At 36.9% G+C, this 21,996-nt stretch overlaps 1 protein-coding gene across 2 annotated transcripts in view; it reads right to left on the bottom strand.

Annotated features, from left to right (window-relative positions):
* The window catches only part of PPM1A (protein phosphatase, Mg2+/Mn2+ dependent 1A), a 36,241-nt gene that overhangs the window by 12,791 nt on the left and 1,454 nt on the right, over positions 1-21,996 (bottom strand). The window contains exons 1-3 of one of the 2 annotated variants that reach the window (XM_085315058.1): positions 21,907-21,990; positions 6,773-7,624; positions 4,892-5,009 (exon numbers count right to left, since the gene is read on the bottom strand). In XM_085315058.1, coding sequence (XP_085171184.1) covers positions 4,892-5,009; positions 6,773-7,606 — 952 coding nt within the window. In that variant the 5' untranslated portion in view covers positions 7,607-7,624; positions 21,907-21,990. Of the gene's footprint in view, positions 1-4,891; positions 5,010-6,772; positions 7,625-21,906; positions 21,991-21,996 lie in introns of those variants that run through there. The other variant, XM_085315057.1, reaches the window with a different exon arrangement.

A 21,996-nucleotide genomic window follows, 5' to 3' on the forward strand; every position in this document is an offset into this window, starting at 1 on the left:
CAGTCCAAATTTAACTTAAAAAGATTGAAACACTCAGTTTTATAAAAAGGCAGCTTAACTTTAATACAAAAAAATTACAGATGATATTTAACATGGTAAAGGTTAACTAACTTTGGTACCCTAAGAACAAACTTGTAATGGAATTGATAAAAGATACCCTGCAAACTGTTAATATACACGCTGGTTTTTTAGAATTGACAACTACCTAACAAAAGCAGGAATAATTTCTTTAATGCTTTTACCACTATATCATTATTATATCTTCCCAACAAAATGCAGAGCATGAGGTAGGTATTAACATCAGCCTTAACACTGCAACAGCAGTTAGAAAGTTATTGCCATGATAAAAAGCACAGTATTCTGAAGAAACAAAAGGTTAAATATATTAAAAATAACTCCCATAGCTGTATGTACAAGCCAATACTTGTACCTCACTGCATGATAGTGACACGCAAACATCAAAAACTTATGTACAAATTAAATGCTACAGATAGAGTTCAGTGACAGTTCCATCCTTAACTCATTTACGGGTATGTGAATATTAGGTAATTGTTTAAAACTGAGCCACCTCAACTTCCAAGCAAAGAGAATTTGTACTGTAGCCACAGTCAAGTTTACTACTTCTAGAAAGACTACTTCTTTAGTTTTATTTTTAGGTCTGGTTTTCTAAAGTAGTAAACACAAATGAGTTTTTAGACCTTACCACCCTTGAAGAGTCACTCCTCAAATTTTATGAAAACCCTATTTAAGAGCAAGTGATATACATATATATATATATATATATATGTATGTATGTATGTATGTATGTTTCAATTTGAACTGTGAACTCAGAATTATAAAAGGTATGAATTATTAAGACTTGGATGGATTGATCTTCGAGTAAATACTGCAGCACACATACAGTAACACGTATGCGTATACACGCACTCACTATTCTTCATGCAGTAGAGCATTTACACAACTTAAAGTAGTTGGAATTCATCAGTACCTACTTTTGAAAAAGATGTTTTAGCATTCTTTTTTTACTGTAATGATAAAAACAAAATAGCATACCAAGTTTCCTCTTCGTAATTTAATGAGATAAAGTACATTAAAAGCTTCTGAAAACCAAAATATGTCCAGTCCTTTTTAGTTAAACTGAATTTTTGTTCATACAACAGTTTTTCAGGGCCTCACTTCACAAGGAGAATCAGATCAATTTTGCAAGTGAGACTGTTATTTGCAAGGTACAGTGGAAACACTGGCTAGTCCTCAACCAGTTTCAAACTCTGCAACACAAAACTTTAAGCTGTTTAAACTCTATATTGTAAGTAGGAAGAAATCCACTACATGACACCACACACCTTAGACACCTCAGAAACTTGCCATTCCTCAAAATCTGTGGCCAAAATTCATTTTACCATCTAGCAATTAGTAAATAATCTAACACTCTTAAATTTGAATAAAAAGCAAAGATATCAGATTTGGTTTGCCAAATTCCTTTATTGTGCAATTTTGAACATCTAATATATTCTACATTGTGCTAGGGCTAGAGTTCTGCTTTACAAAAATAAGGAATTTATAGTTTACCTATGCTACATAGTTTCACAACTTGTAACTGCAGTACATTTAACATACAGTCTCCACTAAATTAATACATTTATATCTTGATAGAACTATAGATACAGACTGAATGAACACTGATGACAACAATTTGAATTGGTCTGCTAGCTCTTTTTAATTTATTGGAATTGTCTTTTTTCAATACATCTTGTTAATCCCCATTTAATTTACTTTTAAACCCTCTACACAATTTCATGGCATCAAATGATGGAAAAAAAACATACTTACAACCCTAAAATAAAGGATTCAAAACACACCTACTGATTTTATATTCCAAATGGGAATTCCATACAAGGTTTAAGTAAAAGCCAAAGTTCCAGATTTCATGAAAATATGGGAAGGAACGTGTATCAGCTAACTTAAAATTATTTATCTCTCTATAGACAAAAATACTGCAAGGATAATCTACTAACTGAACGTTTATAGGTAAAAAACAGAACGGAACAAGACACTTAGTCAAGTTTAAGAGTCAACATTATCAGTAACTCATAGTGCAAATAGCAGCAGTGTATTTTGGAATGACTGATTACTTCTGTCCAGAAATTCACATGACATTTTAAGAGTAACACTGATTTAATGCAAGTAATGGCACAAAGACGCTTCTCCACACTTGCTTAGTCTATCATTACTAGTTATTGTAGTTATGAATCTGGATCACAAACTCATCAAGACTGATAAAAGGAGAGTCCTAGGTAACATAGTAAGTAGAAAAGTTTCTCTGCTTTTTACCTGAAGCACATTTCATTGTTCAGATGACCATTAGTATTAAGCCCTTTTCAATCTTAAAATTTTCACTACTTGTTAACAGTATAAAGATATATTCTGGGCTGAGGAAAGAAAAGTACTAATATTAATCAATCAGAAAAAAGTGCACATTAGAAAGCATCAAATCTCATTACCTGTTGGACTAGACCAAGTACTGAAGTGTATAACAAATACGTAATATGCATTTTCACGAAGATTCCATTTTAAAGGATTTTAGCTTTAAATATTACTATAGATTAGTAAGAAAATTCTGAAAGTAGCCATCACATTTTCGAGTTTTTAGCTGAAAATTAGGCTTTTAATTTTAAGCTCTGTCATTCCTCAAGCATCTTAGCATAACAGTAAGATTATTCACTGTAGTGTTGAAAAGTTTCAGATATTGYGACAGTACTACCTTACTAGCCAGTACTGCATAATCCATTTACAGCATTGAACAATTTAATTGAGTAAGAATTAAGTTTAATGTATAAGTCTATCAACATTTGTTCTTGCAATTCTATTTTAGTTCAGCCTCTCAACTTTCCTCATGACTAAAGAACTACAAGATCAAGTTCTGCATAGAGTTGATGTAAACCAGTCAGGTTGAATAGTGTTTACTACATATTCAAATTTAAATAGTTCTTCGTGCAACATTCAGCAAAAGACCAAGGATAATTCCAAAAAAAAAAAAAAAAAAAGAGTAAAAGAGTATTGACCTTTGAGGGGAAGTACAATGTATTTTCTGAAATTGTTCAGGTATCATCCCATTAAATTAATATTAAAGTGCTTCATAACTATATATAGGATCCTTTTGCCTCTGTAAAATTTTGACATTTCATTCATTCCTGAAATTTTGTATTTGTACTAATGCAATGTATAGGCAACCAAATTCACTATTGTATGTACCACAATCACACACAGTTCCAATGTTTATGTTCTTCATTTACTGAGATGTCTGCACAAAACAGTTAACTCTCCTCATTGTAATATATCTAGGCCAGTGAGGCTCATTGAAGATGCACATTAATTTGAAAAAACCCTCGTATTCCATGTCACAAGTTTGTCTAATTGAGATAAAGAAAGATACAGAAGTAACACTTGCCAACAATAGGAGAGTTAGTTGGTATAAATTAATGTGTGAATTTACAGTATACTTGTTTCCCCATCAATTTTGTGAGTGAGCATGTATAATAAGAAGCTCTTTGAATGTCTGTGTGCAAAGCTACTCACTGCTTTGAAATGAAAAAAGCCATCTGACACTAAACTCATGTAGTGTTACCATGTACGTGGATGCTCTTGCTGCAGAGCGTCAGAAAGATTCACTATAGCTTACTGTGCATCAACTTTCCCAATCAGGCAAGTGTTAATTTAAAATACTGAAATGCCTTGTCTAGACATTTGTTCAGAAGCAAAACCACTGCAGTTTGCCTAGACCTTGGGAACATGGCTTTCGTAAAAGGTCTTATGTTCTGAAGCAGCATCTATGCAGGTCATATGTGCTTCAAACTGTGCATTAATTTGTCTRAACACAAAGTTCTCACATAGGTAAGACCTTTGCAAAATTTCTGAAGTTGCACTTTGTTTTATCTTCACACAAATTACAGAGAAAATAAGTGCACAATATACTCCTGCAACTTACTAATCACTGTTACCACACTTGCTAAGAACTTTGCATATCATGGCCTGCGTGCTAGTAAGGATTCTAAGAGTACATATACATGACTAGACTTGTAATATATAGGTTTAGAGGGTCCATTTCAGAAATAGACTTAACCTATGCAAACAATGCACAGTGTGTCTTATGTTTTAGAACAAACTCCAATCTGTGTTCATCTTTAAACACCTAAAGGCACTATAATCTAGTTTTAATGAGAAATCAAACTGAATTGATTTGAAATATAACTTTTGGTTATGAGTTTGATAATGCCTAAGATTTGCAATTTATGTTGAATGTTTAAGAATTTCAGAAATACAGATTTAACCAAATTTTTGAAGTTAGAGTAAGATGCACTCTCAGTTTTTGTTCATCATGAATGCCCTAAAGGTAAGCTTTGACAAATTTCTCATGTATTTTTAAGGATGTTAGCAGTTGCCTTTAAGATTACAGTAAATCAAGCTGTAACCCTTCAACAAACATATAACATAACTATAATATTAATATATATTACTATATTGCCATCTTTACAAACAACTTGCAAGATATCCTAGTATTTCATTTAATTCCGTATGACAGGAACCAGGGTTTACTGGTCAGTTAGTGCTGTCAATGGATCCACAAGTAACACCAAGCACAAATGATTTTTTTTTCTCTGCTAGCCTGAACAATCTTCAGGGCTATAGACTACTGTGCTTTCACAGAAGAATTTTATCAGGGCACAGAGCAGGTGCGTATGAGTGCCTTTTTCAGGGATGTACACTAGATGGCCAATGGCACTTGAAGGTTTATTAGGAAGCCTCTATGGGTTAAGAGTTTAGTTGTTTCAAGGGGAAGGGGGTGGGGGTCTGCTTAGAAACAAAGTTACTTATTTTTTTTTAAATGATCCACCTTCTACTCTGCTTTCCAGGTACTTGTCCAGCTCTGCCTCTCTTTTCACCGCTTCTGGTGATACCTTTGGTGCATTTGGAAAACAGATCAGTATCACACTCATGTTGTCTCGACTTCCCTGGTGGAAAAGAAAAAAAGATTTTGAGAATACATACACACCAGAGTAAATTCATATCAACACATTTTTACACACACAAAGTTACCAATCAGGTGACATTAGAATACACTTTTTGTTCCTACAAGTTAATATTAACCCTCATTTTTCTTTTTCCTTTCAGAATTCCGTGCACAAACTAAGTCATTCAGTTCTTTCTCCTTTTATGGTTTGAACATTATGAGTAGCCAATTACAGACAGCCCACTGTCTTTTTAAAACTGACATTGCCAGGAAGTGATGTGTAATAAAGGTTGTGATCAATCTTAAGTACCATCCAATCATTTTGGGGAAATGGCTAAAATATTAAATCAGTAAATAAAACCTTCACTTGCCTAAAAGGAATAAATAGTTGTTCAACTCAGACACTGCTTCCACCTAAAACCACTGCTATTGAATAGAAGGTTTTTGTTTGTTTGTAAAGAAACAAAAGACCAGCTGGAAGTGGCTCTGCCCTAGAATGGCAGTTATATAGGCATTAAAAAGCCTTCTTTGAAATGCAAACTTTTAGAAATCAAACTAAACACAATCCTAATACCTAATATATTAAAATGATCCTAATACTTAATATATTAAAATGCAATTACATTTTGCATATGAAAAGTAACTGCTTAGTTTACTTTCAATGCCCTAAGCACCCTAATCTACAAACATTCATCTATATGCTTAACTTTTACCACTCATCAAATCCACTGAAGCCAACAAAACTGAGAACAGAGATGTTATTAAAACAGGTATGTATGGATGTATAGGTAGATGCTGACATCATTCAGCTTACAAAATCAGCAATGCAGTGTTACCCTGGTACTCATTTTCAAGATTACCATATAAAATTATAAATAAAAACTTCATTAAACTTCAAGTGTTGGAAAACAGTTGTTTTTTTTTCCCAAAAGGAAAACAATGACCTTGTTAGCTGTGTGTCAAGAGTTGAGATGCTGTCTTGTCTCTTCAGYATCAAAAATACTTTCTTTAAACATTATGACTAAGCTTGGCTTTGGAAAATTAAATGACCAGCTATGGTAGTAAATATTTTAGATCTCTTCTATAATAAACTGCAGAACCACGCAATTAAAATTAATGGAAGTTATTGTAGATAAAACCAGATTTGTTAAACAAACAGTCCTATTTTCTTCTACCTGAATTTGTTTCAGAGTTGCATCACACACACCACTGAACACCAACTACAGTAATTTAACTGGACAAAAAAAATCACTTAGGAAATCCGGTCTTCATATGGTCAAAAATTTTATACTGCAAAAATATATGATGTCAAGGTTCAATCATTCTGCATTTATTTTGGTGTAACTGACACAGTAATATTACTATGCGCACAGGAAAAAAAGGGGAGAAAGGGAAAGACCATTCTCTAGTCTAATTAAGACTTCAGAGTTAAATGTTTTGTAAGGCATGTGGTGAAACAGAGAAAGACACTTATGGTCCCTGGCATGCCCTTAGGTTTCCATCAGCTTCCTGTTCCCCAGGGACCACAACATAACCCATATATGATTTTTAAACTCCTCATCAACCAAAGACACTCAAAAAGCCATCCTGTTCACGTTGTGCATTCCCCCATCACCATTTTTATGGAAACCTTGATAATTATTTTCAAAATCATGTTACTATTAAATATGATACTTATATACTGGACCCAAAACTTATTCTTAACTAGTTCACAAACTTCTAATATTGAAAATATAATAAACTTCTCCTCTCAATTCTGGCTACCTTGTACAAGCAGGTGTCAACTATCTCATTGCAAACTTTTTCAAGGTCATCAGTGACTTCAAGCCTCGATCTTACAAAGTCACACAGTTCTTCATTCCCCATAACATCCCAGATACCATCGCAAGCCAGTATGATGAACTGATCATCTTCTTCTGATCTCTCAATTTCATAAACTTCAGGCTCAGGTGAGACTAGCTGCTCTGTAGGACCTTTCCCATGGACACATTTGTAATCAAAGTCCCCAAGTGCCCTTGACACAGCAAGAGAACCATTCACACGCTGAATCATTACAGAGCCACCTGCATTCTGTATACGCTCTTTCTCCAGCGGATTACTTGGTTTGTGATCCTGGGTGAAGAAGTGAACCTTCCTGTTTCTACAAAGTAAACCTCTTGAGTCTCCACAGTTGATGAAGTATGTATGCTGGGGAGAAATCATGACACCCACAGCTGTTGACCCGCTTCTGTCTGCACCATGTTTCTTCTCGGAGATGACTCTCATGTGTTCATCGATTTGTAGAAAACCTGTTCTGATGCCGCTCTTTACACTTTCCACAGATGGTGGCCCATCTGGCCCTTTAAAATCCTGGTTGCTTGTGATGTGATCTAATAAATGCTCACAGCAGTACTTGGCAACCTGTGATCCAGCATGCCCATCATATACAGCAAAAAATGACCATCCATCAAGTCCATTTGGCAAACCAATCACAGCCGTATGTGCATCCTCCATTTCAACTCGCCAGCCTTGCATGCTACTCAGACCATAACGAAGCCCATTTCCCTGCCCTTGGGCATTATGCTTCTCCATCTTTGGCTTGTCTAAAAATGCTCCCATGATGACTTCCCTTCAGTTCTAAAAAAGAAAAAGCAAAAGGAGTATTAAGGATATTTGTTGAGCACAGGTAGATGTATCTACCTAAATAGATATTTAAATATACTATCTGTAACTATTAAATAATAGGAAGTCCAAATAATGTTAACAAAAAATCCCTACACAGATACAAAGGAGACTTATCTGTATCTCTAAAGATTCCACCTCAAATTTAATCATCTAATTTAAACAAGGACATTGCTACTAAGTGTACTGTTTTTTCTGAAGTATTTTCACCTGTCACACATCAAAAATTTGTATTCCACAAGCATTCATGGTTCCGACAAGAGCCTCTACTATTGATATGCATAACAAGTTCTTTCAGATTACTTTAACCAGCACACATCTGCAAAGTGATGTTCCTTACGATTACTAGACCGAAGAGCTCAATGTTTCCAGGACACTGGCAATCTCCCTAGAGTCCTGCCTCCCGGCCACAAAGTCCTGCCTACCTTCTGGTTTCTTGATGGTAGTGGGGAAGTGAAGGGGAACTGACTAGTTTTTCTTATTGTGGGAAGCCCATTTATTATTATTTACGGATAAAGTGATCTGAAGGGTTGTGATGAATGCCAGAGTCTGCATAAAGAAAATGGCAAAACTGGATAACCAGGAGCAAGACACAGAAGCAACAGAGCAGCTGTCCCTTTAGGCAGCAGCAAGCCATTACTTTGTCTCAGCCATCTTGTGAAAGCTCATCCTTAGATTTTCAGTAAAATTACAGAGCAAGCTCCTCAGATGTCTGTGCTGCAGATTTACTTAAAACCTTAATGTATTTATGCTTCACTGAAAAGCAACTGCCCCTGACAAGTTAAAGAAATCCAGAAATAAAATTACAAGCACCAAGAATTCATGCTTCTTTACTCAAGTCAGACCAATATACTACCCGCCCTACCCTCCCCTTCCTTCTCCCATCACTGGGATGTGATGTAGCAAATATTTATGCTCAAGAGATGAAGAATTATATTTGCAGCAGCATAAAATGACTGGTTTATCTTGACAGCTCTCACACCCTCACCATTCAACCCACCCTTCTAATCCACATCAGTTTATTTGTGCATTCATAAAAAAAAACCTCCCACACAAAATAGGTCACACATTTTACATACTTGCAAATTCTGCCCCAGGAAGCACCATACAGAGTGCAAATCCCTGTTATACAATACAAGGTAATGGAATAAGACTAGGAGCTTTTCTATTTGAAGACAGCTGACAAAAATTAATTGCGAGTAGAGTGTCAAAAACATATTTTATCTAAAGACTCAACAAAGCTGCTCCAGTAGCAAAAATCTTATACTGAATGTTTTGGGAGGTTTTAATTTTCATGTAGAGCACACTGAATCTGAGTGATAACAGCAGCACTTTTTGATAACATGTTATTCTAATATGCCTCCAGTTATAAGTAAAAAAATAAATAAATTAAAAATATATACACACACATACACACACACAGAGAGAGAGAGAGAGAGAGAGAGAGCGCGCGCATGTGCCACCAAAGCTTTGCAGATTAGGTCTTTTCCAGGCAACTATAACCCGTTATGAAACATCTGTATACGTTGGAATAAATGATCAAAGGATGTTTGTATTTGATCTCACCACAACAGTGATTCAAATGTGATGCATAGGGACTGAACATACAATCCTTTGCTCACATGCTTTGTTAACAAAACCAAAAGCCACACATACCTCTGCTTCCTCTCACGCCAACTCCTGCTCTTAAGTTCTGTCTCAAATAAACACAAAATAATGATACCCACACAAACTGTAACTAGACAACAAAATACAGTCTACACTCATCTCTATCTTAAGCATATGCATGAGGTTCACATTACTGCAGTTGCTAGGAAAAAATATATGTATATATATACACATATAATTTAGGCCTTTTTATATTCACATACAACTCTAATGAAGTCAGAGTGATCGAAATGATTACAGACTGTTGCCATAAATCAAATGGGAAATTATTTGACAGAATAAACTTTATTCATTCCACTACAACAGCAGGATTTAAACTAAACCCTAATCATTTCTTATTTTTGAAGATAAAATAAAATTTGGTCATTCAACAATATCAACTTAATTCAGAGCTCAAAAAGCAGAAATTACCCTGTCAAATATCACATTTTGCAAAGTATTTTATATTCTTCACTATTGTATAAAAAACAACAAAAAACAAAGATACCACCACAYACAAGTATCAAGAACTTGTTAAAATGACCACAAGCACCATCAAATTTGGAGTAGAAAAGGTAAAGTTTTGCTTCTAATCTCACAGTACTACTAGGTATACAATATTCAGACAAAACTGTGCTTTGTGAACTGTTCTTCCTTCCTAGCAGTTCGTCAGCTATACCATCATTAAAAATGCATATAGACAGGTCATATGCCGTTCTAGCGAATCACACACAACTATCAGATACTTCAAAAATTAACAAACCTACTCTCCATTTAAAATCAAGTTACCTTACCCCTCCTGCGGGGGGGGGGGGGGGGGGGTGAGGGAGGAGGAGTGAAAGCTGCTGCTATTCTAAAGTAAGCCTTATAGGCAAAACGTTGATACGTGACTCTTCAGGGTGCAAGCTACCCACTGCAGAGGCAAGTACAATCAGACAGAAGGATAACCACAGTGCAGTTACATAACTTCTACCTAGGAAGCTAGTCGGAGCCCATAGCACGAAGTATTCACAGTGTAAAAACCACAGTAACAGACTGCAGCTACCTTGCTCACAGCCCTCTAGCTAGTGATACTTCTTTCTATAATGCCAATCTACACTTGTAGACTAGCTCTTTACAATTCTCATTAAATCAAAAGGGAAAGCATAGTTTATTTGTAGGTAGGAAGAATATGCCAAGCCTACAGTTCTTGAAGAAGTTCACTTTCTGTTCAGAAAATTGGAATTTAAAATTGGAGTTTAATACAACCAATTTGTGAATTCTTGCAAGTCAGAAAGTGATCTGCTAAAGATTCCTCCTATTGGATTTGGCTTAAAAACAAATTTGAAGAGTCTCAAAATAACATTAAGTTTTCCAGTTTTAAATTAGAGTACAAAATACAGAAAGCTGTGCTCCCCTCCCTACTGGAAAAATACCCTTTTATGCCTGTTCTTATCTCTGTACCTACAGCACGATCCTTCACACATCAGTGCCAACCTAATAAATCACTCTCTTCATTCTTTCATTAGGTGGTTTGTGCACTATACTAATTAGGCTGGAATGACACGTTTAGTTAAGCACATATAACTTACACAAATCAGACCTAATGTATAGGAGTGCAATTGCCCAAGATGGAGCACAACTTTGTTGTGTAACAACATTAACAGGATAGATGTAAACCCAAAACAGACCGCGTGCACAACCTGCAATAAAACATTAGATACCAAGCATGATTAAGTTAGTCTTCTTTTATATTTCTTCAGCCATCTTCCTAGAAAGGACTCCTCATTCTAACACCCTCATTTTCCATATAATTCTGGCACCCTTCCCCCTTTCCCTTCATAACCCAGCCCAACAGCTCAGCAACATTAGAAAAACAGTCTGATAAGGGAAGAGAGAACCAGCCCTCTATTCTGGTAGCCTTGACTTTGCAGGATGCTTGAACCACACGCAGAACTACTGCAGGTAGACATTCTTCCTATATTTATTAAGTTGAAAGAGAGAAAATGCACTCTATGTATCAAGTTTAGCAGCATATCTCATCGCAAATTTATGCCATCATTTGTTTTTATCCTAGAGTAAGGCAATTCTGAACAGAACTGTGGCAGAGGTGTGCTGGAGAGGACAAAAAAAGAGGTGCAATTTTTTTCTTAGAAATGTTAACTCTGCAACATCATCTGGCAGTGCAACTGTCTCAACTTCTCAGCCAAACCCCTATTTTAACCAAATCAGATTCTTTGCTCACCATCTTGGTATCTATGGCTTCCATTAGTTCCTCCTACAAGGAAAGGAGCTATCTGCAGGCAAAGTTCCTAGCTTTTTGCTTCCAAGAATAATTAGAGAGTTCTGAATAACAATAATAAAAGAAGTGAAAATGAACCTATGTGCATAAATAGGAATAAGCAGGAGATGCATCTGAGTGCATCTGAATCCTGACTTTAAATGCTGACTGTGGAGTCAAATTGAAAGACAGCCTATACAGAGAGTGCCCCCGAAAAGAAATCAAGTTGCAGCTTNAAAAAAAAAAAAAAAGCAAGAGTACTTGATAGAGACTATGGGGAAGGGAAAAAAAACCCACGCAAGTAACAAGATCTTGGATAAAACACCAGAGTGCCAAAATTCAAAGGGCTGTAGCATTAGAAACAAAACTGAAATAATGAATGGAGCATGCCAAAGAGTCAGTAGCTAAAAACCTTGAAACTAGATGCAATTGAAGAACACAGCGGCAAAGAAAAGGAGGGTAATTAGTATACCAGACCACGGACAACCATGGACAACCACAGATACATCACTGGAATGCATGAAGTTCCTTTGCCCCTTCATTTGTTCCTCAAATTGTGCTATCCAGATAGCACAACTATATTGCCTTGTGATACACATGAAAATAGATTTTACTGTTCTGCTAATTCATTTGATTGAAAATTCAAATGAAGATAGTCTTAAATGGTTCACAAAGGACAGTCAATATAATTCCAAATATCCTTGTTAAAAAGGCAGTTTAATTTCCCACAGAATTCAGGAGGATTTGAGCATTGTGTCTAAGAAAAACAGCCACCTCTCATCTGAAAATCTTATTTTAGCAGTGTAGAATTCAATAATCCTTTTTAAACAACATTTGAGTTGTATTTCTTCCACTAGAATAAGCTGCTCATATGAGCCACATTGAAGTAGTAAGTACTTGTCCAAACTAAGCTTAGAAAGGTCTCTATACTTCAATTTCCTGGAACAACTCTCCAAGTGACATTATGGCCTCTAGGTTGTAATGAGCACACACAAGCAAGATTACAATCTTTACTTGAGCTACAGGACACAGGGCAAGTCACTAAATTGTAGAGACTACTTCTGAGTAGAAAAAGGACATTCTATGCCCTCAACTCCAATCTGATCTGTAGTACTTTCTTTCCCCCTTAAATAAATTGAATGCAATAACCAGTCAGCATATAACTGAATAAGTGTGGAAATTTTTTTCCAAAATTAGCTCCTGTTGAATGAAAAACAACACATACTGTATGCTTCAAATCAATTAATGTTAACAAACAGCATGTCAGAGATCATCCCAGAGATAGAAGAATGACTAAAATAAGACAGAACAAACACAGATAAAGAGACATAATACACCACAGTCACCAGCTAGATGAAGTCATAAAAAAGCTTCTTGCCAGTGGAACTATTTAGAAACTATTGGAGGCTGTATGATTGAGTTCTGGCATTTGTGGTTCAACACTATCAGTAAAGGATTGAAATTTAGCATTGATTTTTCTGATTATGTACTTTTAGATGCAGGAATGGATTGCCAATTTAGAGAAATGTGAATCGCCTCTGAAAAAGTAGGATAAGAAAGAATGCACAGAAATGGGAGTATTTTAATAAACATTTACTAACACACATTGTTTCCTCTCAGAATACTTGCTTACAGGTGATAACTGTAGTTTGATAACTAAGTTTGAAGAAAGTGAAGAGAAACAGCAAAGCTCTAGGAAACAGGCCCTGGGGCAGGCAAGAACATCCACACACAGAAAGCAAGTGAAGGACAGGATAAAAAAAAAAAAACCCAAAGGTAAGTCAGTAACTGTGTGAAGAAGGGAAAATACGAACTGTTTCCACCTTCTCTTGCTTAGCTTCTCTCTCCTTGTAATTAGAAGGAAACAGTAACCACAACTTCATACCATTGCAGAGAACACTAGATCACTGCACCTCTGATGCAGGGGTATCCGAGCTCTGCCCTCTAACAGCCAGTCCACAGGCAATACCWTTTCATCGAGAACTTGCTTTTTAAATATAGCTTCTATTTTGCCTAAAATCTCTTCTCCTTGCTAGGGGTTAGCAGCCTGTCTAAATGCCTCCCCATAATAAGCAGCAAAATATTTCTCCCCAACTTGCCTTCCCTATATCAGTACATTTTCCCCACTTTTTTTTTTTTTTTTTTTTTGTGGGGGGGGGGGGGGGGGGGGAAGTAGGTAAGGTATAGGATTTAGGAGAGGATTGCTAGAGCAAACAGAGACCATTCACATTTCCCTAAATTGGCAACCTCTTCTAGCATCTAAAAAACAGAAATTTTCTGAAAACAGAAGACAATCATTTCTAAGTTAACATCCTCCAAACATATGTCATTTTTTTTCTTAAGAGACCTTTCTCTGTTATTATCTGTCTTACCTGTAGAAAGTAAAATCTGTTTCTAGGTTAAACTAGGAACTACTGATCCTGTTATGAATGTATGCTGAGGTTCAAACTCTCAAAAGATACATACATGTACACATGCATGCACATACATACATACATACATACTTTAAAGAAAAAACTCTTTCCAGAATCACCAGGACAATTGCCAGGAGGGGGGGAAAAAGAAACAAAAAACCACTAAACTTTTGAGTGAGGAGATACAATTTGCATCCAAACTATCGGTCACTGATCAGGATCCTACCATGACTGGCACCCTCAGAATAGGGCAAGATAACTGTCCCTTGGCTCAGAGAGGTTTCTTGCTTCCTTCCGAACATTTGTATTAAAAAGCAGAGATAGGAGAGCGTAAGAAAAAGCAGTAGGCAACAGTATCAAAGTATGAGCAGCCCAATCACTATAAAAAATTGTGTCGAGAACTAAGATGACATTAACAAATATTATGAAAATCAGTGAGGTAGCTCTGTATGAATTTATATGTTGCTCTGTCTGAACAGTAGAAGCAGAATGAAAAGACAAGGTCATTGCTTGAAAAAACTCAGTAAGCAGAAAACATGTCCATGCTGGCATTTAGTTCCAGCACCTTTCTGGTTATAATTCTTTTCCCGAAGATTTCTGTCTTAAATGTCGGAAGATAAAATATACCCATTTTAGACAATGAGATTAGACAACAGCTTTGTTAATAGCACACAACCTCCTGCAGACTGCATTCAAAAAATAAGTAAATAAAGTCCCACTGAGGCAAATGCTGTAGAAAAACTGGATGATCCAAGGAAGGTACAGGCTATGCAGACAGAATTTGGGAGGAATAAAGCCCTCATTTCTTTTTGTATATCAATAAATGAGATCCACTAAGATTCAAAACTTTTGCCAGAGAAAGGCAAGAAAGCACAAGAATTCAAATAAGCAAACTTCTAATGTCAGGAAGAGTATACAGCATTACAGCGTTACTCCAAACAAACTCCAGCAAAAGTATGCATAGCACTAGTTTCACCAGGAGGAGAATGCATGTGTGGGGGGGGGCATGAGGGAAAGGGAAGAGACAAGAGAGAAAAAGACAACATGCAGAGGAGAAAGTAGTAGAGTAAGTAACAGAGGTTGAACTGCAATTTTTATGGGATTAGTAACACCAATACTGAGAATGCTTTGCTACTGTCACCTGCCATCGTAACAGAATATTACCCTACTCCTAAGCATTGTGGGGCCTAATCTCCAATGCTTACTTGAGTACCAAGTAAGCCACTTAAATTCAGATCTGTTCAGTTCTGGGCTTTATCAAAAGCCTCAAGTAACAGCTAAATAAAACAGTTCTTTAAGCTTTATTTTTTCAATCTTTCATTCACAGCTTTTGAGTCCTGGCATCTTCATTCACTGTTCAGTACCACAAACAAAACAGTATCTGTGACTTATAAAAATTACATTGAAGATCCACAGAATGTTTTCTTTGATAGAACTGTACTATTCAACTGCTACTTCAGAGTGATTCTGAGGAAAAAAAAAACACACACACACACAACACACATTTACTTTTTATCAAATTAAGCTTTCTACATAAACCTGTTAAGAATCAGACAGAATTTGAGTCCCAGCTCCTGCCTCCACCACTCAAGAGCAAAGCAGTTATCTGGGCAGTAAGAACACAAAATACAGTCAGCGAGTTAGAACAAAGGTTCATCTAGCCCTGTAGTTTGTCTCTGACGGCAGTCACAAGTGAACACAGGGCTAAGAACATAAGAACAGGGTATATTTTTCTGTAATATGCAGCCCTCAATTTGCAACTTCAGGACTTCCTGTGTCTGATGTAGTTTCTACCTGTTCAGTAACCCTGAACTGGAAAAAAAAAAAAGATAYATTATTTACTGGCTTGTATAACACAGCCGATCACAGATGATTTGGGGTTTTTTAGTGCACAACACTGGAAACACAGGTTAAAAATACTAGAGAGTGGTCCACATTCTATGCTCAACTTCTAGTCTAGAACTGCTTATCAGAATGACCAAGGTTGTTCAGGTTGTTCAAAGGGCAGAGGAGAAAAGTCAAGCTACTGCTGATGTGTCCTTCTCAATGTTTCAGCTGAAGTTTAAAACACAGTAGGAGAAAATGCTCCATGGAAAAAGGCCCTGGTGGTATTAACTGAAACTCCAAAAACAAAGGAAGACTTGAATAATAATTTAGAAACAACATAACACTAAGTACACTAACTGAACAGCCCCTGAAACACAGCAAAAAAAATATACTATTTATTAATGTCCATGAAACTGCCACTTTTTTATACTTAACTCGGTACAGTTGCCTGTGGTAATACAGATGTAAATACACACAAATCCTTAAAAATCCACCGCCCTTCTCTACAGAATGTTATACTGTTTGTCACCAAAAAGGACATTTAAAGTTAATATAGGCCAAGTTAATACACATCCAATGAAAAATGAATGCAAGAAAGGGTACACTATTTCCTACTGAGATTTCAGTGTCTATCTTCTGAACTACTCAGCCAGGCCACTGCACTTTTAATTCAAGCTTTCAAAAACTTCAGATCTTTCTAATGTCAGTAAAAACCATCAGCCACCTATTTCTGATTTGTCTTAGATGGGAGTACTTATCAATAGGGAGGCACAAAATTTTAGTGAAAAAGTTTTTACAGATAGCACCTGGGAACAGATAAAAATTTAAATACTTGGACAAAACACAACCACTACATGCCCAATGATTTGAGGGAGATGTTTGTACATTACAACCCCAAAACTTCCTGCTTAGCCAACTACTCAGTATTATGAAATATTTCAAAATAAGATACATAAGCAATTTCCCAGACTGTTACACATAAAACTATTTGTGAAGTTCTAATTACAGCAACATTATCACTATTCTGGTGAGGATAAAGAAAAAGCAGCACAAGTGCTTACAAGAGACTTAAGCCCTACTAATGTCACATAGGAATAGAACTGTAATAAAATAGGAAGTGTTGTGAAGTGTACAGTTGTGACATGGCTTAGCTTGCAAGGAAATGACATCAAAACTATGCTAGAAGAATATAAAGACCTGGAAATCAAACCCTCAAAATTTATGAAAAGCTACAGTTTGTTCATTTGTACACTCGCATAAAGCATTTATTTACGTAGCTGTTTTGCCTTCAAATCCCCAGCCTTCCTCTCCCTAAAAGAAAAAGGATAGAGGGTGACTGTTAGAGTAAAGCAGGTATTTTTTTTTCCAAGACTAAGTAAAAACAGAAAAAAAAAGAAAGAAAGAAATCAAAGAAAAAACACACTACTGTCATAGTCCTACTATATAGACAGTAAGTTTCAGGACAGAATGTTTTCCACTGAGTGGCAAACTCAAAACCCAGTTTGCTGCTGTCACTATCACAGCTTACACAGTTCTACTGACCACTGCCTCCTTAAGATGTTTCACAAGTCAAAAATATAGCTGAATTTAGTGCATAAACAAATAGTTATGATACACAGCCAAGAAGAATACAGACTGCCACTCAAATTCCAGATTAAAAGTGCAGCCAGCAGTTAGAATGAACAGCGAGTACAGATACAGAAAATACTTAAAGTGTGGGACACAAACATGGAAGCACAGTTCACCCTCCAGGTCACAATCCAGCAAGGCATTTATGCACTGTACATTTGAGCAGTCCCACATGAATCAGTAGCACACTGCATATCAGCATAAGCACATTTAAGTGCTTTGTTTGATTTAAATGTAGCTACCAGAACACAAGTCATTTTATACTCAAGTTTCTCAGACTTATAAACTATTATTTTGACCTGAGGGTTTTTTTTTTTATATATACATATGTATATATAAAGACATCCTTACCTGAACTGAGAACTAAGATGATCACAAAGATGCTAATTTACCTTCTCTATGTGTAAGTTTTTAGCTGTTCTCTAAATTTGAATACTGAAGCCTGATAAGTCAACTTGGTTTTTCCTTTATGTCACTTTTAGATGCTTGTTTGCTAGGACACTGCTTCAAAGTTCATACTCTAAGCAATAAAAGTGTACTTCATTCAAATTATCTGCAATTGAAAGAAGTGTTTCTATTGTTTTGGTCACGTTACAAACACCTTTTCAGAAGGGCTCTTAAAAAACATCTGAGCAACTGTTTGATATATTTATAAACACTCTGTTCTGCAGACTTCAGTAGCAAGCTGAAATATCCATTGGTTAATTTTACTGGTATGTGAAAACAAAAAAAATAAAAATAATATCAACACTCATTAGAACAAAGGCCTGTTCAGTTTCAACTCTGAAAGAAAAATAAAAAGAAATAAGATAAGGACTTGATAGACATCTGTAACTTAGTATGTGGTTTAATAAGGAGCACAGTTCATCACAAGAGAAATAAAGAGCAGACCTTATAGCACTGGTTTAACAACAGTAACACTCAGCAGGGTATTATCTCTGACCAGTAACAAAAGTCAGTCTGCTATCTCAGCATGGTATCCCAATTTCTCTCGTCCTGTCCCAATTACAATTTCCTTGGTCTAAACATTCTTGCTAGTCTTAAGATTTAAGTGATTTCATCTAGTAATATAATTTCATCTAGTAATATAAATCTTACATTGTTCTTTCACAGACAACAGGATCAACATAAAGAAGCAACAAGGCGATACGCCATCTCTACTGTGATTCACACCACAGTGACAAATTTCATGAATCTTTCTTAAACTGTATTTTACACACCAGCTCTTAAACTATATTTTATTTACATCTCCTGAATCTTTCAAATATTATAACAGGTACTAAATATCATTTTTGGACTTTGTGATTTGATATTCTTTCGATGAAAAGGACTGTACTTAAGTATTATAATGTGTTTAAGTTTTACTGAAGTTTATTTCTGATCTAAGACTAAGTGAACAACAGTAGAATTTAAAATAAGGGACTGCGAGCAAAACTACAGATACCAGTAAGAATTCAGCAACAAGGTAATACTTGAAATTAGCTYAATTTTCATGAGATTGTATGTTGCCTCACTTAAAAAAAATACAGGTGATACAAATAAATTAACACTTAAAAATATTTGGAATAATTGAGGTACCATTTCAGAAAAAAAGAAGAGCAACAGTTACAAAGGATCATATGCAATAGTAAGAATAAATGTTGTATGGCTCAGGTGTAGCCCTAAGACATTATTATCTTGACTTTAAATGTTATTATTCAAGTCTTTAAAATGAGTTGCAGGTCTGTAGAGACAAAATAAATACAATTATTTTACAGTATCTCCCAATCCAGAGCTTGCTTATTTAATAACACCATCTGCATTATTGAATTGTTTAATTTCAATGCAATTCTGCTTAGTCAATTATGTAAAAAAATTTACATTAGAATAGACTTGAATATGTAAAATTAAGTCTACATTAATGTCAGTATTTTAGTAAGAAATATTCTGGTTAAGTGACTTATATTTAGGTCATTGTGTGAAAGCAGCTGCTTTATATTCCCAGTTCTACTAAAATGGAAAAGGGCATTAAGATCTTTTATTGACAGCTGCATTCAAAAACATACCACTTACATAAGTTTGCAAATTACACTGTGCCAAACTTAAACATCTAAGCATTTTTAAAAAATAGTTCTTAAAACGTTATCTCAGTGAGAATGATTCAACTTAACTTTGTAAGCTGCACTCTAGATAAGAGGCAACCAGCTTGATTTTATAGAAAAAGCCTTTTTGTATTCTGCTTGAATTCAAATTGCATCAAGTAAGTTCTGCTTGTTTAGACCTGCAAGCTTTACCGGTGCTTTGGCATCTCCATCTCTCCTCCTCAGTTTCAACAAAGTATCTCAGGCCTACCCATAGACAGCTAAGTAAATACTTGGAAAACAGGCACATTATACCTCAAGGAGAAATATTTAATAGACAACCTCCAACCAGAGGACTAAACCTATTAGCCATACAGAGGCCTTGTCTGTATACTAGAAAAACATGGCTATGCCAGAACAGCAGGAGTATATAAAWCAGCTTTCTCCAATGTAAACTACATTTATCAGTGGATTTTATGATTTATCTATGTCTATGAGGAAGATATTAATGATTAGCATCATGTATCAGCAAGTTCTTTACTTCTAGACCAGCCTCAGACTCAAGATTTAGGGCCCACAAGGAAAGGTGGAAAGGAAAAGCTTTAGGAGTAGCCCTGTCACTACCGCAGTGCCAAACGCTGATATGCCTACCAAAATTGTTTTTCTTCAATACCTTTGACTGCTACTCACACAGATGCTGGGAAGTAGTAAACCTTCTTCAACACATATCTTTTCCTCCACCCTGTCTCTGATATTATTAATAGAAAAACTATGAATAGTATCAGAAGAAAAGCTATCAGAGAAGAAACATGGGTAAAACTTGCACAATTCTTGATAATTTGGCAATTCACACAGAGACCTGAGTTACAGCTGTGAAACAGCAGTCATCTGTAATTTCACTAGTGTTTCACTAATCCTTGGTCAGCCACTTAACCACTAAAAAAGTGCATGCAGGAAAAATGCTACCCTAGCTCAGTCAGTCATTCGGAATCACAAGAGTTAGCACTTGTATTTTATGAAGAGTTCTACTTGCTCTGCTGTTAAACACCACAATCTAACGAAATATATCACCTCCCGCTGAAGGAGACCTTCAAGCCTACTGCTCTCAATACCTGTTTTAAGACATCTGTTTGTTAAAAAAAAAATAGTAATTATAAATCCTTTGAATGATGTATAGAATCTTAAACCTTAAGGTTATGACACAGGTCATCTGAATGACCAATGCCTTCTCATGTGACAAAAGGTACAAATGAAAAATAAATTAGTTCCTTACAAAAACTGAAGTAAACTTAAATGTTAGTTTTGTAGCAAAATTTTTTCCATACATATGAAGACACATCAATGCTTTAGCTACACAAAATAAAAACAAATACATATTGAACAGACATCTACAAAAACAATTCTTCCAAAACAATTCAACCTGCAGCCAGTCTTAAAGCTGTATTGTAACTACTATAATACAGATTAATGGGACAAGAAAAGTTAGATATAGTCTCAAAATCTATGACATTTAACACGTGGGCCCAGTTATCCAATGCATCACTGGACAAGTTTTTAACTCAAGGAGACAGTTTTCTTATATCCACTTTTAACATGTCCACTATGACAAGATTGTAGATCAGCAAGCAGCATAACCTTTGCTTACGACATCAAAGGCATCAAGATCTTACTCAAACTTTAAACGCCTTCCAGGCGTTGAATCGCCTGCTGCATAATAATATCACTATTTGGGGAGTGCTTGATGCTCTGACCCTCGCTAGGGTGGGGTGCTTTATAAATAGATGCGGGGGGGGGTTGGTTTTTTTTTTCCCCAGGGCCGTGCCCGAAGCGTTTGGGTGGCGATGGGAGAGGAGGCTGTTTATAGGCATTATTAAATGAACTCTGAATCGGCCGGGGAGGGGGGAAAGCGACAGGGGGAGGAGAAAAGGAAAGCTGCTGCTACCTGAGCCAGGCCCAAAACCCTCCGCTCGCCCTCCTCCTTCCTTTCCCTCCCCATGCCCAGCCCCAAGGGGCTCCCGTGCCACCCCCTCAAGCCGTTTGCAAAGGCGCCTGCAATGCAGCGGCTGCAGCAGAGCCCCGCGGCCACCCTCAGCCCCCGGGGCTCCTCRCAGCAGCATCCCAAGCGGGCTCACGCCAGCGCCGCCGCCGTCCACCCACCCCCTTTCCCCACCTCCCTGCCTCTTGCCGCCCCGACCCGGTTCCGGCTGCCGCCGAGGATGGCGCCGCGAGGGAGACCCCCCACCCCCACCCCGCTCACCCCCGCCCCGCTCCGCTCCGCGGGCGCGCAGCGCTGCCCCGGCGCAGGCCGCCGACGCTTGTTTACAGGCCCCGCCGCCTCCCTCTCCCCCCCCGCCCCGGCGCGGCCCGCCGGAGCTCCCCGCACTGCGCAGCGCCACTTACCCCCCCGCGGGCGCGGCGGACGGCGCCGGCTGTGGCGGGCAGGGCCGCGCTCCGCGCTCCCGACGGCGCGTGGGGGCTGGGAGGCCGGGG

The sequence above is a fragment of the Rhea americana genome, unplaced genomic scaffold (assembly GCF_003343005.1).
Source record: "Rhea americana isolate MKP2758 unplaced genomic scaffold, rheAme1 scaffold_42, whole genome shotgun sequence".
NCBI classification, from domain to species: Eukaryota; Metazoa; Chordata; class Aves; order Rheiformes; family Rheidae; genus Rhea; species Rhea americana.